Source organism: Pholcus phalangioides, unplaced genomic scaffold (assembly GCF_987345545.1).
Source record: "Pholcus phalangioides strain wild (caught in Gottingen) unplaced genomic scaffold, Ppha-v1.0 ptg000007l_1, whole genome shotgun sequence".
In the NCBI taxonomy this organism is placed as follows: Eukaryota; Metazoa; Arthropoda; class Arachnida; order Araneae; family Pholcidae; genus Pholcus; species Pholcus phalangioides.
In genome coordinates, this window is record NW_028301600.1 from 55,835,627 (window position 1) to 55,859,174 (window position 23,548).

The 23,548-nt window shown below is 34.8% G+C and overlaps 1 protein-coding gene across 1 annotated transcript in view; it reads right to left on the reverse strand.

Moving 5' to 3' along the window:
• Nucleotides 1-20,789, reverse strand: part of htt (huntingtin) — a 441,906-nt gene extending 421,117 nt beyond the window's left edge. The window contains exons 1-4 of the mRNA XM_089233919.1: nt 20,596-20,789; nt 12,750-12,830; nt 11,194-11,314; nt 5,731-5,870 (exon numbers count right to left, since the gene is read on the reverse strand). Of these exons, the coding sequence (XP_089090045.1) occupies nt 5,731-5,870; nt 11,194-11,314; nt 12,750-12,830; nt 20,596-20,684 (431 nt within the window). The 5' untranslated portion in view covers nt 20,685-20,789. The remainder of the gene's footprint in view (nt 1-5,730; nt 5,871-11,193; nt 11,315-12,749; nt 12,831-20,595) is intronic.
• Between the last annotated feature and the right edge of the window lie 2,759 nt (nt 20,790-23,548).

Sequence of the window (23,548 nt, forward strand, 5' to 3'; positions counted from 1 at the left end):
GATTGTGAAACAATTTCTGATTTTCTTAGTGACATCAATCATCTCTGGTTAACTTCATCCCCGCATTCCCTTGTATAGGCCTCGGCCAACCAATATTGAATAAATAAATAAAAATTTGGCCTTTTCATACATCCACCTAGATAGGCAAAATGCTTGTTGTGACTGACAAATATTGCATGTGTAATGATTACAGAAATTTCAATCTTTTTGGGATACATCAGCAGTGTTATAAACTTAAATTTAAAACATGAGGGTATGGGAGAAACAATGGACAACTATAATATCAAGTTGGTTGTTGAAAAATCAACAAATGGCAAAATTGTGAAATTTGTCACATGTTTTGGAATGAACGTTTTTGAATCGATTCAGAAATTCAAAACTGAAAATGATGAAGCATCACCGAATGTTATTGTTCATTCCAACTAACAAATTTTTTCTTATTTAGATAGTGTTTTAGAAGATTGGATCATTGTAACTATGCGAGAGAGAGAGAGAGAGAGAGAGAAAATTATGATTCTTTATAAAGATTCAAGAGATGCTAGAAAAATAAAAAGCCTAAGAAACAACAAAAAATAACCATTGTGCACCAAGCAATTCCAGCAAAAATATATTAAGAATAAATGATTTGTTAATAAGATATATATATGCTTCTTAGATATTTATATAAGCATCACAAGGAGAGAAAGAAAACATATCACTTGGATAAGAAGCCACATAAAGGTATGATATCGTGGAAAGAATTAAACAACTAAAATGGAAATGGGCTGGACATATTGCAAGACGACAGGACAACAGATGGACCACAAGTATTTTAGATTGGCACCCCCGTGGTGTTAAACATCTGAGAAGGCATCCCCACGCAAGATGGATCAATGACATCAAAAAAGTGGCTGGAGTCAACTGGATGGCTAAAGCACCAGAGCAAAATGGAAAAATTTAGAGACCTTCATCCAGCAGTGGATTGAAAATGGTTGTTGTTGATGATATATGCTTCTTTATGAAAACTTACGAAATCAATAAAACGTGATCCATAATCCAAAATCACCCAGGTCCAAAGGGGAGTATGGATTAGGGAATTTCTACTGTAATTATCAGGCTGACTTTGCACAGTAAAAGTCTGAGTATGATTTCTATGACAGTGCTGTAGTCGTTAGTTCAATTTCAATGTGGTTTTTTCTGGTTTTCTAATTTTGAGTGACAACTCTAAACTGACTACACCAAGTACACATTTATTACTAGTGCACTCATTGACATAGGCGGAGATAGACTTGAAAGTCTGGGGGCACAATGATCGCTGGGGGCGTTGAAGATGTCAATTCATATATACGCAATTACATTAGATCAGTTGGTTTAACTTTGATGCTGGGGGCATTGCCCTCCATGTTCCCCTGTATCTCCGCGCATGCTCATTGGCAATGTGTAAAATTTTTTGAAAGATCAATACATCTTTAAAACATGTAGGAACCCAACATTGGGTATACATGCTTTTAAGTTTTATCAACACACCCCAACTTTTTACAAAGGAGCAAAATAAAAATAAATTGCTTTTTAATGGCAGACCAGTTTTGTCCATGGTAAGGGAAGGAACTCTACTACTACCTGGCGGTACATGAACCTCGTATAAAAAATTGGATATATGAGAATTTACAAGATGCGAAACTGAACATCTTTCTATTCTAAAGATATCCATTTAATCAATGGAAAAAAATTTTGGTCCGGTGATTTCAATGTCAAAATACATATTAAAAAACCTGGAATCTGTCTAACACAGAAATGGAGGAGAAAATTGTACCTTTTTAATGAAAAATTTTACACAAACATCATAGGTTTCACAACCAATAGATCACACAAAATGTAAGTGTTCTATGGAAACTTTTTTATGCAATCTCTGCTTACGAATGTGGGATTTACATCCTCGACCTCAACATTAGCAAAAACTATTTCTGTAGTTTTGATTTTAATAAGCCATATGTAATAAAGCAGTTGCTTTCTGAAATTATCATTATTTTATGGGGAAGCAGGCTTTTCTACAGGGAAAATCAGTACAAAAGTGGGATTTCCAAACTATAATCAAGACTAACAAAATTGCATGAAAGCTGCTCTCCCTGATTGCAGTGCAGAAGATTACATAAACATGGATGACAATGTACAAACCAGGGTTGGTAAAAAAAACCAAAAAACTGGAGTTTTTGGTTTAAACCAGTTTTTTGTATTAATATTAGAAACAATATTAACACTAAAAACAATAAAATTTCTGAAAAATCATTCAAACTTCTAATAAATGATTATTAATGTAATTAACACTATTCTCATATTAATTATTCACAATAAATATTACTTACACTTTAACAAAAACCAATTTTTTCAATTTAATTATTTTTGCTTAACTCAATGGATTACTTCACAGGTTTGAAAATTTTTTAAATTATTAATCATATATACTTATAATATAAAGATGTTTTCTCAGTTACTTTCAGTATGCTTAATTAGGAAGCTATTTTGCAAAATCTGCTATAAAAATTAGGTGAATATAATGTATTTAAAGCAGCATAAATAATGCAGATTAATTAGTGATGATTTACAATATACAGGGTGATTATAACTAAGGTTCTGATTTCAAAATACTGTAAAAAAAGAATAATTGTCAGAATGACTTGAAAATTGACATGAATATTCCTGAAAAAATGCAATTTTATTAGGTAAAGAGGAAAAAAATACTTAAAAATGTAAAATTAATGACATCATCCAACACATGGGAAATTTGCTCACAGAATGGAAAAAATAGCCAGTCATGGCAAAAAGATAACTTAATTGCACGATTTCATAATTCATGGAACCATCACAAAAGAAAGAAGTAATTGAACAAATAACTACAACTTACTCAAGAAATGTTAAATATGTTGTCCACCGTGTTCTGGCTATGAGGTGAAAGCACGAAAATTCTTGTTCAATAACAGATCAGAATATGCCATGGTCATGATGTGGATGCACTTGCAATTCACCTTCATTAAACCAAATGTGCACCCATGTTAATATTCCTGAGGAACTTCTAACATATAGGGGATGCGCTGGAGATTGCAATTCACCAAAGTTCGCAATCTGACCACTGTTCATAACATTTTGAGGTACCCCCCCCCCCCCCACAGCCAGAAGTTGCAAGGGTTAAGTTGCATCCTGTTATTGTCAAAATCTGTCTTCAGCAGCTGTTTTGCTGATATTGCAATGTGCATCTTGATAGAAGTTGTTCTATCCACACACTGATGCTGTGGAAGTGCCGAAATGATGTGGTTGCACAAAATAGATTATACTTCTGGCCAACTACAGCATCATCTACTTGCACATTTTGCACTTTTTATTTCTTTTGCCAAAGAAATTTCCATTGCTTCAGGAGTATCCATGCAAATTTTCAAGTCATTCTGATCAGTACTTATTGTATAGCTTTGGAATCAAAACTTCAAATTATAATCACCCTGTATATAGCTGATTATTTTTCATAAATCTGTTACTACTATACAGTAGAACCTTGATTAACCGGGCTTAACAGTGTGAAAGTATAAAAAAAACAACTATTGAATATTAAGACTGGGTGATATACAGTAGTAGATGTGCTACTTCTTATGGGAAAGAAAATGAAAATGTCTGTGAGGTAATGTAATTACTAGTACACTAGTCTTTGTCCTTTAAGGACAGCTGGTGTCTTTATTGGATTATAAGACCACCTGTGTGCCCCTAGCATGATAGTGTCACTACTGCAGCTGCTTCTTTGTGAAAGGAAAAAGAAACCCTGTGAGATAATACACCACTACATTCAGATGTGTGATGCAATCCTTATTCATGAATTTGCTAAAGATAGAGCATCAGAATGTAGCCAAAGGTTAGAAAATGTTGTAAGAATGAGAAATTTTTGCTTTTATATATAACTTTAAATGACTAAGATACTTCATATGAAAAACATATATATATTCTGGCCACTTTTATGAGACTTTTTGAAAAAAACCACTAATACCATCTTATGCCATTTAAAGATATACCATCAGAATGTACCCCAAGAATATAAAATATGGTAAAAATGAAAAATTTCGGCTAATAATAAATCAATGAGATCTTTTTCAAGGAAAAAATGATATTTAGGCCACTTTTATTTGATTTTTTGAAAAAAAACCACATGGTTTAAACCAAACAACCCTGGTACAAACTGAACCTGACCCAACAGATATTGACACTATCATTGAAAATTTTAGAGAAAGTCAAAAAGAGGATGATGAAAATGAAATATAAGTAGTCATTTCCAAAGAAATCAGTGTAGGGCAAAGTCTTATATAGATTCTGTCCCCACAACATTGAAAGAACTACAGAACATTGCTTTACGGCATAATGACTCAGTCATGTTTTGTATGATTTCTGAAAAAAAAAATAGTACTGGAAAAATGAATATTTATGTACAATATTGCTTCTAATTTTCCATTCACTATTCATCGATGCAAATAGTTATTGTATGAAATGCACTGCATATACTGTAACGTTAAAGTAAATGGATATGCATTTTTATAAATAATGTGTAATATCAAGTGATAAATATTTAGAAATTATAGTCAATTATGTACATTAATTTATTTATTTTTAAATTATTTATCTTATTTGTAATTAATTGATTTCTATTTTATTTCAATTATACAAGATCATTACATAATTTTACACACTGTGAATAGAACCTTAATTAAGCGGAAACCTGTGTTCAACGGAAAATAAATCTGTCCCTAGCGACCCCAAAGCAGAATGTGCCAAAATCTGCAATGTACGTTGCAGAACAATTACCGCTACTGCAGAACATTTTTGAAGAATTTTAAGAAAAAGTGAAAAAAACACTGTTAAATGTATGGGGATTTTTACTGCAGAACATTTTCAGTCAGCGAGGGCTCGTCGCAGAACAGTGCTAAACATTCTGCTTTGGAGCTTAGTGATTCCATTAAAGACAGGTTTTACTGTACCAACATCAACCAACTCCCACAGTAATTACACAAATTGATGCATACTCATAATTATATGTACAAAATTGCTGTTTTTGAGCTAATCAATACAAAGCTAAGCAATCAACTCTTTTTGATTGAAATTTTATTTATAATATTAACATGATATAATTGGCACAAATACAAACACATTACATTGTCTATTATTCCTAAAGGATCACACGATCCATCTAAGGTTCAATATAGAAAATATAACAATGTTAAATTTTCGCACATCAAATGACCAGTCTGCACATATGTATCCTAGTGACATAATCCAAGTGTGAAAACAATCCTTTTCATGCCTTTATGTTAACAAAAAGTTAAATCTATATTTCAATGAGTAAAATTTGCATAGATTGCGAATCCTAGAGGTGTACTTTCATATAGCAAATGTATCTAAATAATGTGTAGAACTCAGATGCATCACTCATATTGCAAGGGGTTGTTTAGTTATTAAAATATTTGAAAAAAGTAACTTTTTATACTGACACTTTGTCCTCAAAAACCCAGTTAGAAAGTCGTTGCACTGTTTCTTCTGGGGCCAACAAAAAAATGCCCTGCTTCTAAGTGCAATATTCACTGAGATGTTTGAATTCAAAAATCAGGGAAAAGTTGGGAAAGAACAGCATAAACAAGGGGGACGTACATATAATTTATCTTTAGATATAATACCTAATACATAAATGTGATACTTTTTATTTAAAATAAAACAGAAATTCACCTTAACTTATCTGGTCGTATTCTGTGACAGAGCTCAGCAAATCTCACAAGTGCAGCTCGAAGACTACGTGCAGCTCCATCTTTTTTAATTTCCTTATACAATTCAACTTGCAAACGATTCAGATGAGAATCTAGAAGTGTCTAAATAGTAGAAAAAGTAATAATACTTCTATTTTTCAGGTACAATATCATTATTGGTTCAACTGATGAGATTCATTTTCTCTAAGACATGTTCGAGTTTCTAAGATGTGTTTTTGCATATCAGTTGTTTCGATAACTTCTTAAAACATTCAGTTATTTATTGATTGTTATAGTGATATATATATAAAAAAGACCAATTTAAAGTAAATCTATCATGCCTTCTGCTATTTGTTTTTATGTATTTCTTTTTAGTTTCTCATGTTTTAATTGTTGAAGATAGATAGTATCTCGTAATTTTTAACATTATATATGTGATTATCTTATTTCATAGTATATAACATAATAATTATTTTTCTCTTATATTAGCTAGAATGCTTGGGTGAGTAGCTGCTATGCTGTCATGTGGACATCATGGACTCGCATCACGGAGACCCAGGTTTGAACCTCACTGACAGCATGCATTGCGGTAGTCAGTTCAAGTTGATGCTTTTCCAATTTCGAGGCACAAATGCAGGCCAATCTCCTATTTAAAAAGTTTCTCCACAGAGAGCAATGAGACCTACATTTAAAAAATTCATGCATGACACAAAAAAAATAACCAGCCAATTTATCTGCTTCCAAATTCAGAAGGCAGATAGCAGCACTTGACAAGCATTCCATAGAAACCAACTTCACATTAGGTTCACAACACATACATGCACGTTCCAACACGTACCTGTATGTTAAAATTCTGTAGGGGAATATGGATGAGGTGCATGTGCAGTTTAGTAGTAGTAGTATACCTAAGTGAATTAAGTGTAAAGGATGTATAACTATACAGTGTTTTCCATAGGTGAGTGGAGTAGTGGCAGGCAGTTGCAAGTGTGAGGGTCATATATGAGGAACGTTTGATAAGTAAGGAAAAAGAATGTGTTCAGCTTTTATTTTTTGAAAAATTGTATTTTATTTTTGTCATAGTTTCTTTCAAGCTCCACACGTCTTCAATTATGTTTAAATTTGTTTACCCTATCAGAAAATAACACTTTCTCTAACTCTTCAAAAAAGTCATTTAGAGCTGCAATGGTCTCTTTATTTGATGAATAATATTTTCCATCAAGCAAAACTTTCAATATTGGGAGCAGGAAAAAGTCACGTGGGGTCAAATCCATAAAATTTAGAGGATGAGAGATTTGTGGGAAGCCCAATTCCTGAAATTTGCCCATTGCAATGGTGTATCTATGAGATGAGGCATTGGCTTCCCCTCCAGCTGTTCTTTTGAATTTCCAAGAAATATAGCATTAAGTTCTTTAATTGCATTGGCCAAATTTACGGCCCTTCTGGAGGTAGTCTATATAGACAATACCGTGAGAATCCAAAAAAATATGGTTATCGCTCTTTGTGCCTTTTTCGTGACATTTCACCACTTTCCATCCACTGCTTTGACTCACACCCACGGCCAAAAATTGATGCTGAAAGTTTCAAGGGTTATGAGGCAAAATTGGCAAATTTTCTTTTGAAATGTCTTTTAGGTATGCTTTTGGTTAATCTTGACCAATCCCAACACCCATCCTTATTGATTAAACCATTATTTTAGATAATTTTTTTCTTCACTGCAAAACTTTTGATTTATTTATTACATTTCAAGAATTGCTGCTACAACTCGAACTTGGATTGACCCCAAAAAATAAACCACAAAGCTCTTTGTGTTTGTTGTTACAGGTTTTGAAAAGTAATGCAATTGTAATAATTTGAAAGTGATCGTGCTGCTATCTCAAAGATTTTTCTTACTTATCAAACAACCTACGTGGATAGTTGGAGGGATATTAGAAGTATTAAGGAGGGTGTTAGGGTTTTAGAAGATCCAGGATCAACAATGCTACCAGCCAATGAAGTGGTAGATGAGTTTATTGGGAAAAGACAGCTGACATTCAAAATGTTTTTCATAGGTGCAGGTTTCAAGTTACAGTAGTTTTATTGGTTGGAATGAATCACTTAAAATCTGATATTATTGAGTCTCTGTCTGAGTATAGGAACTTGGTAAAATCTGCTCAGGAGGGGCTGCCTGCCCCAAGAGTGTAGGCAAACTAGGTGTTCGAATTAACATTTTAATGCAGGCCTAAAGGGCATTTGATCGTCTCCTGGAGCAATTTGTTAGAGTTTTGTGGCTAACAAGTGCCTTTTTCGAGCAGGGTTGGTGAACAGGCAGGTAGGGATGATGGTCTGAAAGGTTTATGAAACACTTGTTATTTATGTGAGGTAGTTAATCAGGATATGAGCAAAAATGAAGAATTTGTATGTATATAAATAAGAGGCATATTTACAGAATGGGTTAAGCAGCTATAGGGTAGCAAAATTATGGAATGGTTGATTTTGAAAGTTAGACTAGATCGTGAGGAAGACACCAAAATTCTAATAGCTCACACGCAACAAAACCATAAATCTGCCCCAGGAATTAATAAATCCTTACTTGAGTTAACAATTACTTCTTGATCAAGCTGTCTACCAAATACCAAAAAAATTTGGTGACTTTTCTGTGACCTTTTCTCATTCGCAGGGCTGCCACTCAAAAAATTAGAAAAAGTAGGATAGGGGTGGGTACTTCCCTTAGACAACAGAAAAAATCATGGCATAATAAAAAAAATCCGCAGAATTTTTCTTTTGAAAAATTTTAAAATTAATTTTTTTTTCATAGCACACTATTTCACTATCCTGTAAGATTGACTCAAGCCAAAGCAAAATGACAGAAATGACTTGGTTACAAAAAAAAATTTTTTGGCCAAAATAGGGTCTTAGCAACCACAGATAATTCTTTTTTGCTCTCCTCACAATATATATATTACATTTTTTTGGGAGTCTTCCACAGTCCAGTCTGTCAACTCTCTTCGACAATACACACTGTAAATTATGAAGATATATAAGTTTTTTAAGAATGACACTCTTTAGATACCACTTAAGAAGCACACAGAGTGCTCAATGCTCGTGTCTGATTTGGTGCTTGTGAGCACTTGATCAACATTTCATTTAAACACCTTGTGCAAATTGCATTCTATTATTAAAATCATGCGGATTTCATGCATTGGTATGTCAAACATGATGTAAGAGTGCTCTTCTTTTGATGATGGGTACAGGCAGTGCTCGCGACTGGAAAAAGGTTAAAGATCTCTGGTCTAGATTGTAAGCTGGTTACCATATTCCAATGGTTTTCTTTTGTCAGCTGTTTTTCTTATGTAATTCATGGTTCATCGGCAGCTTCCCAAGAAGTTTGTCAGTTTTTTTCACCACATAAAAGAACCACTTTAAAGCATAGGTTTTGCGCACCCAAATCCATATTTTGAGCTTGCTACGAAGCTCCTAGGAGCAGTGATGCACACTTTTGGAAGCACTGTGGTACTCCTTTGAATTTGACCTAAAAGTTATGTCGCATCACAATTAATGGCGACTGAGTCTGATGTCTGTCTTTTCTTGAACTCTTGCATGCGTATACTGTACGATTTCATCATCTGCTATAGCTAGTTGGTAAAGATCAACGCAATCAAAATAAAAAAAAAATTTAAAAAGTGGATGATAATTTTAAAAAAATTCTGTGGGGAAAAAATTGATGTCCTTTCACCTGTCCCCCACACAAATGGGACTGACAGGGCTGGGGACAATCACCATCATTGTTTTTTCATGCTATGAATTTACTACAGAAGGCCCCAGCCAGTGAAAACTCTGGCTTGCAAATCCGCCAAAGATCCAACAGCCCTGCTCAACAATGTGGGGGGGGGGGGAAGAAGACCACGTCCTTTCTAAGGAAACCAATATTGTTCCCAAGAGGACTCCTTACTGCCGTGGTCTATTACAGTCCCCCCTCCTCCTCTAAGAATTATCACGTGAAACAGAGAACCATAGGCTGAGATAGACTTGGAAGTCTGGGGGGGGGCATGGTCATTATTGCTGGAGGGCACGATAATGTCAATTCATATATACATTAGATCAGTCAAGTCAACTCCACCTTTGATGCTGGGGAGGCAATGACTCCCCCCCCCCTCCCGTGTCTCCGTCCATGCTGAAAACATTGTTTTAGGGGATTATTATAGATGTTGAAAGGCCCAGACAAGCAAAGAAAGAAAAGATTTTTTTTGTTCATCCAGTCTGAATAGCTTTTTTTGTCCCAATATAGAGTGGCTACATATTGGCATTGTTCTTTTCTGTTGCTACTTATCCATCCATCCCTCCGGGGCAAAAAAGAATGAATAAAACCTTGAAAGAGAAGAAATATTGAATGCCAAAGCTTCTCCAAAGCCTAGATTTTAGGGAAAAAATATATAAAAAAAAAGATCTCTGGAGAATCAAAAAATCAGTGGCCTCACTCAAATTTTGTGACTTTTTTAGGACTTCTGTAACCTTTTTCTCATTCTGTGACTTTTCCGGGTCTTTGTGACTTTCCCGTGATGGTAGACACCCTTTTGATTAACAACACATGAAATGTAGAAATAAATTACCTTTTGGGTGAGGCAATATATACTAGGGAAAACACGTCGGTAGACCCAAAATAATAAGAGAACAACAGGTAGTTTAGAGATGCGTCTAGCAGTTGTTCTCGTCTTATTTTAGGTCTACCAATGTTTGTTCTTTAGTATATATACAACTGAAATGTATTCCATAGTAAATGCCAGATGCTTCAGTAATAAACATTAGAGTAACATATACAGATGTATAACACTTTACAGCATGCATAGGGTGATGATATTTTAAAAAAATACCACATTTTACCTGTTCATGTTATGAATAAAAATTATGAATTCACGATTTTAAAATATTAAAGGTAGCTTGACATAATAAACATTTTCACCAAAAGGAAAATATGGCTAAGTATTATACAAATAAAACTCTGTCCTGTAAAATATGGGCCACATATAGTCACCCTAGACATGTACCAATTCATTAGCAATTCCTCAGAAGAATGTTTATTCAAGTTCATTGTTTATAAACAACCATAGCTTAAAACACTCAATGAACTTGAAAAAGCATCAGAACCATTAACAGTTGAGAAACAAAAGAATTAAGAGCCATTGACAGTGCAAAACTGTGAATGAACTTGATTACAGATTCGATGTCTGCCATTTCATGAAAGGTTTACACATCAAACATTTGTAACAGGAAGAAAACTTGGAAGGCTTTTCTTTATTTTTATGTATCACTGATTATATTATGCGTAACAGTTTTGAAAATATAAATTTTTAAAATCCAGTAAATTCATTTATGTTATAACCCCATACTTTTTATCCTACACAAAGATCCCCCACAAAGAAAAAGACAATATAGAGCTCGGGGTCTTACAACTACATATATACCTACACACCTTGATTGTTTTGTTGAGACATTCATCAGCCATGAGTCGTACGTCTGATTCCTTATCATCACAGCAGTTTAAAAAAGTCTCAATAGCCAATCCTAAGACTTTTGCAAAGTCTTGGGTAGATCTAAAATAGAACATATCAATAAGATTTTTTATGAATAACCATTTCTTTTTAAAAATTGTTTTATCAATTGAATAATTTGTTTAACACTATAAAGACGGACCGAGGTCTTTATGACCCTGCACGCTGTTTAAGCTTGCATATCTCTGCTAAGAATAAACCGAACTACCTGAAATTTTTCGCCTTTTCCTGAATTAGCATGTTCTTATTGTATACCAAAGTTTTTCGTTATCTTTTTTAACAACAAAGATACGAGCGGATATACCTAGAAAGACAGAAGGGGGTCATTATGACCCTTCCTTATATCCTAGCACATTATGTGGTAAATACTATACTGTCATCCTCACAATTAATTTCTAAGTAGGTTATAATCCTTCTTAGAGTCTTTTTTTGTATTTGACCTTCTGCGTGACCTTTCTTTTCCTCCCATTCTTATCTGCAAGTGTCCGTCAGCAGGTGTGTATTCTTTCCATATTATCCGATAAATTGTTTGTCCTGGGACGTAGAAAATTTGAGTGTATGTGATCATTTCAAATTGTTTAGAAATGGCGAGAAAACGTATATTCACTGAAAAAGAAATACCCCAGGAGTTGCAAAGATTGGATGAGAGAAACTCTGTAAGCAGTGATGATGAATGTTCAGAAGAGCATGAGATCTACCCTATGCCGAACTGTGGAGAAGTAAGTAGCGGTTCTGATGACGAAGATTTAAATCAAAATAAACTTATTTCTCCAACGGTGCATCAGTTGGTACAAAATAGAACACCATTGAGAAATAAAAAATGTAAAATCGTGAGAAATGGTACCTTGTCGGGAAAAAACCCCCCCGAAACAGTTGCCTACTGCATAGAACGAAACTAAATATGGAGTGGACATCAAGGATCAAATGGTGCGATTATACACGACCAAGACTGAAAGTTGTCGCTGGCCAATGCATGTATTTTCTAACATTTTGGATATGTCAGCGATAAATTCTTGGATTTTGTACAAATAAGTGACAGAAAAAAAGATCACTCGGAGAACTTACATATTGCAGTTATGTGAAGAACTCTGTGCCGAGTTTATTTCAATTTAAAAACTAAAATTCAAAATGCGATAATATGCAAAACATCTATTGATGGAGACAAAAAAACGAAAGAAATGCCAAGTGAGAAGGAACTGCATACTCAAAACACTTCAATCTTGTACGCAATGAAAAAAACCAGTGTGTGGCAAATGTGCATCGAGAGAGGTGATTTGTACAGAATGCTTTGAGTGCTAGATAAAAACAAAATATATTAACAGGCCAGTGGTTTCACCCTTTGTTTTTTGTTTTATAACTCTATTTATGTTTTAAAAATGATATACCGTGATTTGAAACATTAAGGTATCCGAAAATTGAAAAAAAAACTATGGAGGTCATTTCGACCCCATCCCGCCTTTCTAGTGTTAATAGTTACCTTAGATTATGTGAACAGATTGCATCAACTATAGTGCTGCAATGAAGGATTCTTTCCCTTTTGCTGATCATCTCTTTCTTCCTGAAAAACAAAAAACCAGGGAATTAATAAATTGAATTTTTTACACAAGTTGAGTGGTGTAAATACATAGTCTGAACTAAAAAAGTATGGGGAACCTACTGGATTGTTCAAGAAGTCCAATTTTTAAGCAAACCCAAACATCTCAGGAACTCACAAATCCAAGATTCACTAAATTGTTAGACAGAAAAATTTGATATTTTTTGCACCTCTAGTTTATTTAAAAATAAATGGAAAGAATTATTCTTCATTATTATTATTATGATTTAGCCATCATCAGCGATGAATAATCTGGAATGAGCACACAATGTCTTGTATGTCTTGGTTTATTGTAGAGCTGGTGATTTCAATCTCAAAGTTTTTTAGTAGCTCTTTCGTCTGAAATACTTTTTCCTAAACCGTGCATACTATATTTACTTGAATCCTGTATTCTCTTCAAAGCTTTCAATATGGATCAAGGCTGGACAGGCCAGGGTGCATGTAAAAATTCTTTCCAGGCATGTATTTTTTTCAACCACATGCCCAACTCAAGCACATAAAAAGACCAGGAAAAATTAACACTCATATTTTTATCATAATTATGATTATCGAAAGTTATGCAAGTATTTGTTCAGCATCCCTTCCTTGTGGCATTTGAAATAAAGTTATTAAAGAACTAATTTTTATGTTACTGAAATTGCCACAAGGCTGGGATGAGTCATTTTGCGACTCATCACAATAACTGTATATGTGCGTAATAAGGCAAATATAGGCTTTAAATGTTGTATTTTCAACTTTTCTAAAAATTAAATATTAGCCATAGCCGAAAAGACATAAATAATATAACTATAATATAACAATAAATAAAAGAATAGAAATTAATTATTTGATAATTAATGTAATCAATTACAGAAAAAAACCTGAATTTTCTGACATAAAAACCGTATTAAGAAAGGGGGTGCGGGAAGGAAAAAGGTTGGGAACCACTGGTTTATAACTTAAACTCCTCTCAATATCCTCTATTATGGCAAGTCCCAATACAGACTGTCCCAAATTGTTTGCATAGCAGATATCTCTGTTGACTTTTGAAACATACTTTCAATTCCAAAAAAGTTTCAAATGACGTGCAGTTACTTAAAACTGCAAAATTTGTTTGAGGGGTCGTTATGCGAAAAAAAACAGATCCCCCATGTGCTCAAAAACCAAATTAGAAACTTGTTGCCCCGTCTCTTCTGAGGCCAACCAAAAAATTTGACGTTTTCAACTGCAATATTCACTGAGATATTCAAATTTGAAAAATAGAGGTAGTTCAGGAAGAAACAACTCTAAATGTGTAAAACACGTTTTACCAACATTTAGCGATTTCTTTATCAAATTTCCCCCATTTTTTGAATTTAAATATCTCTGTGAATATTGCAACTTTTTTTGAAAAATTGAAATTTGTTTTTCAACAACTTTCTAATTCGGTTTTTGAGCACATGGGGGACTGTATAAAAAGTTAATTTTTTTATTTTTGCATGTATCTGACCCCAGAAAAAAATTTTGCGGTTTTAAGTAACTGCATTTCATTCGAAAAATTTTTGTATGTTCCAAAAGTCAACAGTTACAGAGACATTTGCTGTGCAAACAATTTGGGACGGCCTGTATATTGGGGCTGGAAAAATTTAAAAAAAAGGATGCTGGATAAATTTTTTGGGAGCAAAACATTTTTTTCTAGAGTAAAATTATTTTTTTATTTTTCCAAAACATACAATCCCCTTTCCAAATAGCACACATGTTGACAAAAATTCAGAAAACTTGTTCAGAAAAAATGTTCTTTCCAAACTCCAATTTAATAATCAGAATAGAAATTTTTGGGTGCTAATAAAAGTTTTTGTTTCCATGGCAACTTGGTACCTGGGATTTGCCTAGCTTTGTTCTAAACATATTTTTTTAAAGATTTTGAAACACACTGCAACAACATTTTTAATCACCCCCCTTTTTTTTTCCTTCCAAGGACATCTAGTAACATCGGTAAATAATCCCATCTGATCATGAAAAAGCAGGGTTGGTAAAAAAAAACCCAAAAAAAAACTGAGTTCTTTTGGTTTAAACCAGATTTTTTTCAGTTTTAATAACATTTACATAAAAAATAAAAACAATAAAATTTCTGGAAAATCATTCAAACTTCTTATAATAAATTAAAGTGAAATGCTCATCAATGTAATAAACACAATTCATATTAATTAATCCATAAATATTTCTTACATTTTAATAAAAACTAACTTTTGTAATTAAATTATTTTAACTTGAGGGATTATTGTTTCAGAATTCTTATTAACCATAGAATACTAATTTTAAAAAAAGCTGGAAAAAACTGCATATTAACTGCCTATATCGTTAAGTTTTTTAGACGTAGAGTTAGTATTCTAGGATTAACCCTATAATAAAGATGTTTTCCATAGTTACTCTTTCTCTCTCAATATGCTTAATTAGGACACTATTTTGCAAAAACTAGATGAATACAATGTGTGTAATGAAGCATGATTAATGCAGATCAATTAGCAATGATTTACAATATACAGAGGGTGATTAGAACTTGAGATTGGAAGTGGGGTGTCTGGTCTTCAAAGGTGATAATTAAAGTTTAGATTTCAAAACACTAAAATAAAAACCACTGGTAAAAATGACCTGAAAATGTGTATGAATATTCCTGAAGCAATGGAATTTTGTATGGAGAAAGGGAAAAATACTTTAAAATGTAAAATAGAAGGCGCTGTACTCATCCAACTCATGAGAAATTCACTCACAGAGAGGAAACAATAACCAAACAGGGCAAAATGATCATTTTGCATCACTTAATTAACATCACACCATTTCATAATTTATGGAAACAACAAAAATGAAGTCATATAAACAAACAACTACAACTTACACAAGAAATGTTAAATATGTTGTACTGTACACTGTGTTCTGGCTGCGAGAGGTGGAAGTGCAAAAATGCTTGTTCAACAACAGATCAGAGTATATCATGGTAATGATGTGGATGTGCTTTCAATTCACCAAAATATGCAATCCAACGACTGCACATAAAATTTTTGGGTATCCCCAAAGCCAAAAGTTGCAATGGTTATATTAACATTCAGGTGTCGTGTCATCCTGTAATTGTCAAAATGGTTTTTAAGCAGCTGTTTTGCTAGTGTTGCAATGTGCATCTTGATGAAAGTTGTGCTATCTACCAGGGCTGGAGAAATCGAAAAAAAATTTAGGCGCCAGCCATATTTGCTAGGAGTAAAGCATGTTTTTCCTTCAAGAAAAGCAGTCCTAATTGATGGGGTTTTTTTATTTCTCTGGGACTTTATAATCCATTCTCATATTGAAAGACACATTAAGAATTAAAAAAAAATTGTGTCATACTTACACTTCATTTTAGCAATAATGCAAATAAAATAAAAGACGCCAAAACTGATTTTCGAGTCGCCATGCCAACCAGGCACCTGGAATTTATCCATCCCTGCTATCCACGCACTGATGCTGTTAAGTGCTGAAATGATGTGGTTGCACAAAATAGATTATATCACTGGCTAAGTACAGCATCATCTACGTGCACATTTTAAAGTGTTTTTTTATCTATAAATCTTTGGCGAAAGAAAAAAATAAACACTTTCCATTGCTTTCAGGAATATCCATGCAAATTTTTAAGCCATCCTGACCAGTGGTGCTTATTGTATACTGTTTTAGAATCAGAACTATATTTATAATCACCCTGTATACAGCTGATTTATTTTTCATAAATCACTTACTACTGTACAGTAGAACTTTGATTAACTGGGAGTAATGGTGAAAGTATAAAAAAAAACACCATTGAATATTAAACCTGGTGGTAATATACAGTATGAAATGTGCTGCTTCTTGTGGAAAGAAAATGAAAATGTCTATGAGGCAATCCAACTACTAGTACACTGGTCTTTGTCTTTTACAGGCAGCTTGCGTCTTTTTGAGTTATAAGACCGCCTGCCCTTTACATGTAGCTGCTTCTTTGTAAAGGAAAAGAAACAAAAGCCTGTGAGATAAACCACCACATATTTAGATGCGTGATGCAATCCCCATTCACGAATGTTTAAGACAGAGCATCAGAATGTAGCCCAAAGTTAGGAAATGTGATAAGAATGAGAAATTTTGATACAGTATATAACTTTAAATAAGCTAATTTTTATATGAAAATATATACAGCCCATTCAAGCCACTTTAATGAGATTTTTTTGAAAAAAATTACTTATACTATACTACACCATGTAAAGATATAGGTACCATCAGAATGCACACCAAGAATAGAAAATGTGGCAAGAATAAAAAAATTCTGGCTGATAATGAACCAATATATTTTTCAAGGTGAAAAAAAATTATATTTTTGCCACTTTTGTGATTTTTAAAATAACCACTTGGTTACAACCAAGGTTTAAACCAAACAACCCTGTAGGAAAAGCATTAATGAATTGTTAGTGGATTAATGAATTTTTTCTGTGTAGCACACAAAAGTGCTATGCAAAAAATTTTTACAGGAACAAAACATCTGAATTTTATTAGGGGTCATTCAAGTATTATGCCAGCATCAATGGAGGGTTCCGATTTGATGACTTTTGATGACAAGGGAGGAGGGGGTGGTTTGGATAATGATTGCGTCATCAACCACCCTTTATGAAAATATGAAATATTCTTAATGGCATCTTACTCGGTGCACCAAAAACGAGAAAAACCTTTACAAAGTTTGTGGGCACATGAACTAAAATATTCTCGTTATTGTAAGTTCTCTACAGAGCCACTTTGGTGATCTCTAAATGTTTGCGGATTCAAATGATCTGGAAAAATATGTCATGCATCACTCAAGTGATCCATAATTATGCCACAGATCACTTAAGCAATCTGGGAATGGGCCGCGGGTAACTTGAGTAATGTAGAACAGCACTGGGTGCCGCTTAAGTGGTCAAACTGTGCCACATGTCACTCAAGGGATCTCTAAATGTGGCATAGATCGTGTAAGTGTTGTGGAACTGTGTCACGAATCACTTTAGCGATCTGTGAATGTGCCACAGGCTACTTGAGTGATCTGTGAATGTGCCATGGGCCTACTTGGGTGATCTGAAAATGTGCCACGGGTCACTTAAGCGATCTGTAAATGTGTTGCTTAGTTAATTTTTACAAAATTAGGGTTGAGGGAGCAAGCCCCATCAGATAACCCCATGGCCACATTTTGTCCGCAGGCCAAGGGTTCATCATATATGGCTTGGAGGGTGGGTTGCAATGAATTTCTTAAAAAGAAATTTTGAGTTCTTCAAATAGCATTGAAATTAACAAATTGATTATAATAACATATAATGGTATTTATTTTCTTACGAAATTTTAATTTCTTTAAGTCCGGGATTACACAGTAAAAGTTTTATAAAAGATCTTTTACAGAACTTGAAAAAAACCACCAATAAGCCTATTGGTTACATTCGCTGATGCACTTATTGGTTGCTTTTTTCAAGTTTTATAAAAGAACTTTTATCAAACTTTTATAGTGTAATTCTGGCCTAACATATTTTTTTCATTAAAAAAATAAATTTTAGATCAGGAGGGGCTCTATGCCCCGTAAGTACGTCTCTGATCCCACCAATATGCGTTAGGAGACAGAGCTGATGACAAAATTTTACTGACGGGTCTGAATTTTGTTGACAAGGGAAGAGGGTCAAGAATGGCTAAAAATTTGTTGACATAATACTAGAATGGCCCCTAATCAACTTTTTTTAAACAAATAAATACAAAAAAAAAAAAAAAAAATGAATTTTTTGATGGTAGCAACAATGTCAATCAAGAAGCAATGCCAAAAACATAAATTCGGATCAGCGTGATCAGAAGCAGATCAATGGTTTCGCCATGCCTGATGATATACCTTGCATGCTATATTAATTTTGCTGCCCTTCTCCCATTCTTATGAAAAAAAAATGACCTATTCCTGAAATTTATCAATTTAAGCTATAGCCGACTCAGCCCTTTCACCCTCCCTACACCTCTGCATGTGATAATATGCTGCCCCTCAATATAATGATAATACCCTAACAACAACATTTTATCTTGGTCTGTAGAGTACCGTTATATTGGGATTTCACAGCAATTTATTTAATGCTTGTAACTTAGGAGGAACCCCTGGATTACTGTAGTGCTCAAACAAAAAAATACCATCAATTGAAAGAATTTCGTCAGAAAATTTCTCTTTTTTTCTCAGTGGTGAAGTTTTTTTTAAAGTCCTTAACCAGTTTTTGGTGGTTTTATGTGGTAATGCTGAAGTAACCTCTGAGCATTTGAGTCATATACAAGCAGCATGATAGATCTTTATAACAAGACGTGTAAAAACTGTGTAATTTGTTCGATGAAATATAGTGATATATATCTCATAGTTATGAGAATTTAATCTGAATTTGGTGACGATAAAAGCGTTAGAAATCAGTATCAGCGAGCAGGGCGTCTTAAGAGCATTGTGAGTCCCCGGACCAAGTCATTTTTCTGAGGCCCTGCCAGGCGAATTCTCGAAAATTTCAAGCAGATCTCATTTTTGTGAGGCCCCGGGCCTATGTCTTTAGATGGCACAGTCAGCGACTTTCAAGACACTAATAAGACAAGCATTCTTGCAAAATTCACAAGAGAACATGTGGTGTGTGTCTCATAGAGCTTCCATGTAATTTTTCATCATGCAAGTGCCTACCCCACAGTTAAATCTGATACAGCAAACAAAATTTTCAGTTCCTTGATGTTCATAACAACAAGGTTTGACTGCAAATATGTAATGCCCAATATAAAGCCTAATGTTGCCCCAGAAAAATAATATAAACAAAGTTGGTGACAAAAATAAATATATGAAAATACAGTATTCTAGAAACTCCAGTAAATTTGCCCTAGTCTCTTCAGACAAAAAAATAAACCCCCTTTCTAAGAAACATAAAATTTGCAGTAGATATTAGTCAAACCCTGATTCTTCAAAGCAGAAAGTTTGTCATTGTTCTGCAATGAGCCTCAGATGACTGGAAATGTTCTACATTAAACATTACCATAATAGTGTTTTCTACACTTTTCTTGAAACCCTTCCAGAGATTGTTCTGCAATGTACGTTGTAGTTTTCAACATATTCTGTTTTGGGGCGGACTTAACACCACTGCTTGTTTTGCAGAATTCTGGCGATATAACATAAGTTTGGTGTTAAAAAACAAACTAATCCGCATAATTTTTATACATGGAAAATTTGTTTACAAATAATTTCTGGCAACAAGAGGGGTTGATCCAACATTGGGGATATAACAGGGTTTGATTGTATTTAACTAGCTATTCTTGAACATGAAATGAAACCTCAAAATTGAAAAAAACATTTTATTTCTTTTTGCAAGTTGTACTGATAGCATACTCTCTTTATATCCTTAATTCAAAAAAATATAAACCGATTCAAACTATTTCAGCAAACTCAATCGCAGATATCAACCCTATTGAAGAAAAATGATAAAAATCTTATTATACATAAGCATATAACTTCATATCAGCAAGTATGTTGGAGCACATTAGACATTGATCAAGAAATATGTATTCATACTTCTATCATGAAGTATAATATAAAATTTCTCGAAAAAGGTAGGTGAAATGAGGATAAACATAAATCATCGGCTTTCAAAGTCATTTATTGTTTATATTTAATTTTCTACATCATAATATTCGTTCCAAAAGATTCACTTGATAAGGAACTGATGGATTTTAAAAGCAAAACCTTTTTTAAGATGTCACTCACTTTTGCAAATGCATCTCATCTTGAGGGGCAGTAGGTTGAGAAATTTTTAAAGCCTCAATAGCTTTTGTAAGTTTCTCCAAAGTTGCCATAATATGAAATGTTTGAAAATTTCATTCAATGTACTACGTGATATTAATTTGCATTAGGCGGCACATCATTCATTTCAAGTCAAAATACGTCGTTCAGTTCAGACCAGCTAAATTATGAGGAGATCAAAAGTTACAGAGTTACAAATACATTTTCTGCAGCGACACAACTGTGACGTCACTTACAACAAATGCAACTGCAACTAAACGTCTCCAGAAGTTCTCAGGAGAATATAGAGGTTATCGATGAGGTATTTTGGTAGCACTGTGCTGTGACCGTGACACAGAGACTAAGTTACATTTCTATATTAATGTCAAGATAATTTCATTCTTAAGACACATGACACATCTCTTAAAACTCTTGACTGATTTCATCACACCATCGTATGCCATGGATAATCTGACCATATTTCTTCAAAATAAATACATGAAATTGGGATTCCAACCCAAGTTGTCGCCTGACGTCAATAAAAAAAAGTTTTTTTGGAAGTCATAAAATGTCTCAAACATGACGTGATAAAATGGTCATTATGTTCATTTTGGAAACGTCAAAAATGACGTGCGAAGGAATGACTGTTTGAAAATAGTTCGACTTTCGGAAGATAGATGGCGTCACTCGAAAAGACAAAAATGTTTGCGGTTGTGGCGTAGCTCGGATCCGAACTCAGACCAATCGAGAATTGTCCCTATTATACCCACTAGAATAAGTCCCCTATCCAGTCGCCTTAGTCCCTATATACCTCCCACCATGCCTTTACCGACCGCAATATCGTAACAGTACCTGTTAAGTTTAATTTTATGACGACTTCACAAGTATTGATTAGTTGTATTACAATTTTCGTTAAGGGGTCATTCAAGTATTACGTCAGCATCGTTTCCGATTTGCTGATTTTTGATGACAAGGGGGGGGGGGAGAGGGAGAATTGGATGATGCTTACGGCATCAACCACTCTTTATGAAGATATGAAATATTCTTGATGACATCTTATTCCGTGCGCCAAAAACGGGGAAAAAAACTTTCGATAGTTATTGGGCACCTGAATTAACATTCTATCTATTGATAAGTCCCCTACAGAGCCACTTTAATGATCTCTAAATGTTTCACTGATCCTTTAAGTGCTCTGAAAATGTTTCCGGGCCACTTAAGTGCTCTAGAACTGTGCCGCGCATCACTCAAGCGATCCGTAATTAATATGAAACGGATGAGTTAGGTAATCTGGGAATGTTCCGAGGGTAACTTGAGTGATGTAGAACCGCACTGGGGGCCGCTTAAGTGCTCTACAACTGCGCCACATGTCACTCAAGGGATCCCAATGATGGTTTAAGTGTTCTGGAACTGTGTCGTGGATTACTCGGGTGATCTTTGAATATGAAAGTTTTCTTTGAGGCCTAATTCAGTGATCTGAAAATGTGCCACGGGCCACTTAAATGCTCTGGAATTGTGCCACGGGCCACTTAAATGCTCTGGAATTGTGCCACGGGTCATTTAAGCGATTTGTAAATGTGCCACTAAGTTAATTTTTACAAAATTAGGTTTGAGGGGGCAAGCCACATCAGATAACCTTCAGGACCAAATTTGGCCTGCGGGTCAAGGGTTTACCATATATGGCTTAAAGGGTGGATCGCAGTGAATTTTTTAAAGATAAATTTTGAGTTCTTACCCTTTAAATAGCATTGAACTTAATATAAAAATCGATTGTTATAACATCTAAAAATATTTTCTTTCGAAATTTTAATTTCTTTTAAAAATATTTTTTGCATTAAAAAAATATTTTTTTTTTGTCTGGGAAGAGGATGCGCACGAGCTCCCTATGCCCCCCTTCCACGTACGTTTCTGATCCCACCATTATGCTTTAGGAGGTAGGGGGCAGTGATGACGAAATTTTGCTAACAAGGGGTAAAAATCCAAGTAGGCGTCATGTAAAAAACTATAAAAACCGGGACACTTTTGCTAAAAAGTCGGGACAGCTAGAAAAAGAAAGAAAACCGGGACTGTCCCGGGAAATATGGGACGTATGGTTACCTCAGCCATGGATAGCCACGGAGTGCCGCTGCTGTCCAAGGCAGTCCCGGTTTTTTCTGTTTTTCTGGCTGTCCCGACTGTTTTACAAAAACGTCCTGGTTTTTCACGTACACTGAAGAGCCAAAAAAACTGGTCCACCTGCCTAATATCGTGCAGGGCCCCAGCGAGCCCGCAGAAGTGCCACAACACGACGTGGCATGGATTTGACTAATGTCTGATGTAGTGCTGGAGGTAATTGACACCATGAATCCTGCAGGGCTGTCCATAAATCCGTAGGAGTAAGAGGGGGTGGAGATCTCTTCTGAACAGCACGTTGCAAGGCATCCCAGATATGTTCAATAATGTTCATATCTGGGGATTTTGGTGGCCAGCGGAAGTGTCTAAAGTCAGAAGAGTGTTCCTGGAGACACTTTGTAGCAATTCTGGACGTGTGGGGTGTCGCATTGTCCTGCTGAAATTGTCCAAGTCCGTCGGAATGCACAATGGACATGAATGGGTGCAGGTGATCAGACAGGATGCTTACGTACCTTTCACCTGTCAGAGTCGTATCTAGACTTATCAGGGGTCCCATATCACGCCAACTGCACACACACCCCATACTATCACAGAGCCTCCACCAGCTTGAACAGTCCCCTGTTGACATGTAGGGTCCATGGATTCATGAGGTTGTCTCCATACCCGTACATCAGCTCGAAGCAATTGGAATCGAGACTCGTCAGACCAGGCAACGTGTTTCCAGTCCTCAACAGTCCAATGTCGGTGTTGTCGGGCCCAGGCGAGGCGTAAAGCTTTGTGTCAAGCAGTCATCAAGGGTACACGAGTGGGCCTTCGGCTCCGAAAGCCC